The sequence below is a fragment of the Lolium perenne genome, chromosome 1 (genome assembly GCF_019359855.2).
Source record: "Lolium perenne isolate Kyuss_39 chromosome 1, Kyuss_2.0, whole genome shotgun sequence".
NCBI classification, from domain to species: domain Eukaryota; kingdom Viridiplantae; phylum Streptophyta; class Magnoliopsida; order Poales; family Poaceae; genus Lolium; species Lolium perenne.
This window is the reverse complement of record NC_067244.2, coordinates 67443046-67446416: the sequence shown is the minus strand read 5'-3', so window position 1 is coordinate 67446416 and position 3371 is coordinate 67443046. Positions and strand designations below refer to the sequence as shown.

General features: G+C 46.7%; 1 protein-coding gene across 1 annotated transcript; it reads right to left on the bottom strand.

Annotated features, from left to right (window-relative positions):
* Positions 1 to 395: 395 nt before the first annotated feature.
* Positions 396 to 3110, bottom strand: LOC127343030 (uncharacterized). The gene is made up of 7 exons (XM_051369140.2): positions 2973 to 3110; positions 2393 to 2874; positions 1991 to 2187; positions 1699 to 1806; positions 1234 to 1346; positions 965 to 1156; positions 396 to 881 (listed from the first exon to the last, which is right to left on the bottom strand). Coding segments are annotated over exons 4-7 (369 nt in total). The 5' UTR covers positions 1762 to 1806; positions 1991 to 2187; positions 2393 to 2874; positions 2973 to 3110; the 3' UTR covers positions 396 to 880.
* Positions 3111 to 3371: the final 261 nt, after the last annotated feature.

Sequence of the window (3371 nt, the reverse complement as noted above, 5' to 3'; positions counted from 1 at the left end):
CAACAGGAAAGGCAGGGCACAATCAACAGCCTAACCAGTAGGTAGCTCATATGTGGTATAACCACCTACAAATACCAATTATACAATACCAGCTAAAAACAAGGAAACAAGAACAGAGGTACAAAGGTATGGGTGGAAGATAAACTGCTTCACGGCCACCAAAAAATAAAAACACGCTTGCAACAAGCCATCCAAACTACTAACCCAAGAAGTCTTCTGTTTTTTTTGTAGTATATACAATGATAGTGGGTCAGATACTAGCATACAAAAAAAGGAACATTAGAATGCCTTTTGATCTTGCAAGCAACCATACTGCTGTACAGGGAATAGAAAACAACTTTATGTACAATCTAGCATCTAAGTCAAGCATTTAACAACAAAACTGTCAGGTTAACTTTAAATTATTGTCTAAAACCATCAGAGCATATATTGCTAAATATTCACAGCATCAAACCAGTGTACGACTACACACATTATTAAGCATACTGAAACAGGGGCCAAGGGGATTAACTCTTCACAGCATCAAGCCAATGAACAACTACACACATTATATAGCATATTGAAACAGGGGCCAAGGGGATTAACTCTTCACAGCATCAAGCCAATGTACAACTACACACATTATAAAGCATACTGAAATAGGGGCCAAGGGGATTAACTCTTCATATCATCAATACTACACAGCATGCCATCTCCCACATGCAATCAACATATCAGAAACCCACAAGTTCAACACATCATATATGAAGCATCCAGCGAAGCATATGCTCCAAAAGAATTCAAGACAACACAATGTTGTAACCTGGCCTTCTCACGATTCACACAAGCTTTCCAACCCCAAAAGATCTGAAGACTTTCCTCTCAACAATAGCAGCAGAACCCTACAGAATAAAAAAAGGATTACATTCCAACACAACTCATAACTTTCTTAAAACAGCCATTTGTGAAAAGCAAAAAAACTTACTAATGTTTCTTCTCCTTGGGCAGAAGTTCAGGCATTGTCAGGAACACTGTTGGCATGGGCCTGAAGTTCTTCTTGGACTTCTCGAGAGAGTCGATGATGTACTCGAGGTCATTCTTCTGCGATTGCACGCTCTTGCGCCAAAACTGAGCCTCCAGGGTGCCATACTTCCCCTTGATGTACATGTCGAGTAATCTGCATTTTGTAAGGAAGTGGTCAGACAACTACTCAAACACAGGAATGCCATTCCTAAAAGACAACAGTAGCCTTACATCTTGCGAGAGAGAGCCAACTTCCTGTAGCCGTCATTTGCATCAGTGATAAGACGTGCCACAACTGCACCCTGCTCCAAGTGCCCATCATCCATGGTATAAACGGCAAGCTCCTAAAAGTAAAATTTCAATGAAACTCAGATATAAGAAAACTTTTTCCATTGGCCCAACTTGCATGGAATAGGCAGTAGGTGACTAAAAAGATTACACAAAAGCTGGAATAAGAGGTCACTGTGGGTGGATTATATGCAAGGTTAATAAACATAAACTGGAATGAAATTGAGATAAAGCAGAACAAGTTCAGAATAGCTCTTCATGATTGGAATTGATAGGAAGTTCCTACACAAATTAAACAAAAGTTGGAAAAGAGCTCATGGTGAATGGAGCATACACAATGCCATAGCAAGCAGAATGGAATAGCATGTAAACAACACTTGCAAGATAAAGTAAGTCATGACTCAGCACCTCCATGTCAACCCTCGGGTTACGAGCCAGAGATTCATCCAGCTGATCTTCGTAAGCCTCCATGCTTAGGCCCCCAGTATTGACATACTTGATACTGGCCCACCAATCCTATAAATAACAGGGAATACAGAGTACCACAGGATGTGAAGCTGAAGCAAAAAAATTCAGTCCGAAACATTAATTGATAAGGCTACAACTACTCATACTATGTGTTATTGCAGGAGATTCGAAGTTAGGTAAACAACCAGGCTCACAAATTTGATATGTGGAAAAAAGGATCACAGATAACTACCTTCAGGAGCAAGCAGTAGATAATTTCTCTGGCGAAATCACTAACAACCAGCACGAATTGAAAACTAGTTCCACACTTGGGAATCCTAGTTACAACCCAACCCCAGCATGCATGAAGCAAAACCTCACGGGGCCTAGAGCTTCCTTATTGTCGGAATTCAGTAGATCTAGCCCAACTAGCTCATTACGAGAACAAACCTGAAATCAAGTGCAGAGTAAGTAAAACTGTGATGCGAGGAATCCAGGCACGCTAGTAATTTCGAAGCACTAGTGCTCGGTAAACAGGGCTAAAATCATCTCTCGGGACGCACCTAGCGCAGAAACCGCTACTTTCGTAACGAATTCGCCTAGCGCAGCGGTGCATGACGAGGATAACTGAAGAACAAGGACGCGGGTTTCTCACCCTGTGGCGTGGCGCAGGAGCCCTGGGTGCCCTCGGGCGCGGCGCGGCAGGCCGTGGTCGAGGCTGGGCATCGTTGCCGTTCCTGGCGCGGCCACCTGGCCCAGCGCGGCCGCCGCCGCGACCGCCCTGGCGCGCGGCGCCTCCTCCGCCACCTCGGGCCGCAACCGCCACGCCGGCTCTAGGTCCCTGGCGAGGCGCGCCACCAGCTCCCCGACCGCGCCGCCGCAGCCCGCGCTGATGGCCTCCTCCGTCCATCGCCGCGCTGAGGAGGAATCGAAATGAAATCGCAGGAAGAATGGGAGGGTTTACGGAGGGGACTAGGAGGAGCATGTGGTTAGAGGCGGTTGTGGTGCGAGTCGGGTTCGATCGGGGACTGGAGTCGGTTTGGGTTCGACTCCAGTTTCCAGATCCTTCCCCCGATTCGCCTGGGCCACTGCGGCCCATGTCGGTGGGCTCGGCCTTCTGCCGCCGGAATTTAGGATCTGCGAAAAAAAAAGGTGTAAGCCGCCGTCTCAGATTTATTTATTTATCATTAGGCTATATAGCAACTGTTCTTACAAATTGGGGAAGAACAAAGGACCTGTTGATAGCAGCAGCTCGTGGCCTTCTTCCATGTGTCGCCGGGCAGAGGCAGGCAGGCCACCGGAGTGTGACTTTTTTCAGCTGAGAAAATCGCCGTGGGGGAACAAGAAGATGATGTTTCAAGGGAAATGGTAGAGCCAACTTGCAATGGTGTGAGGGGTGCACAGGGGCGGGCGGGCACCTTTTATATTGAGCCATCAGGGAACCGTCGATCCGACATGCACGGCACGGCTACCGCCCAAAATGACCTGCACAATTATCTCCTTCCATAACACACCAATCCTGAGATGTACCGCCATCTACATTCCAAATCAGACACGGCTGCCTCATGAATACGAATTATATCCTTCCTAACTTACCAGGACATGTATTGGCAAGCCTTGGTGTTCCCTTCTCG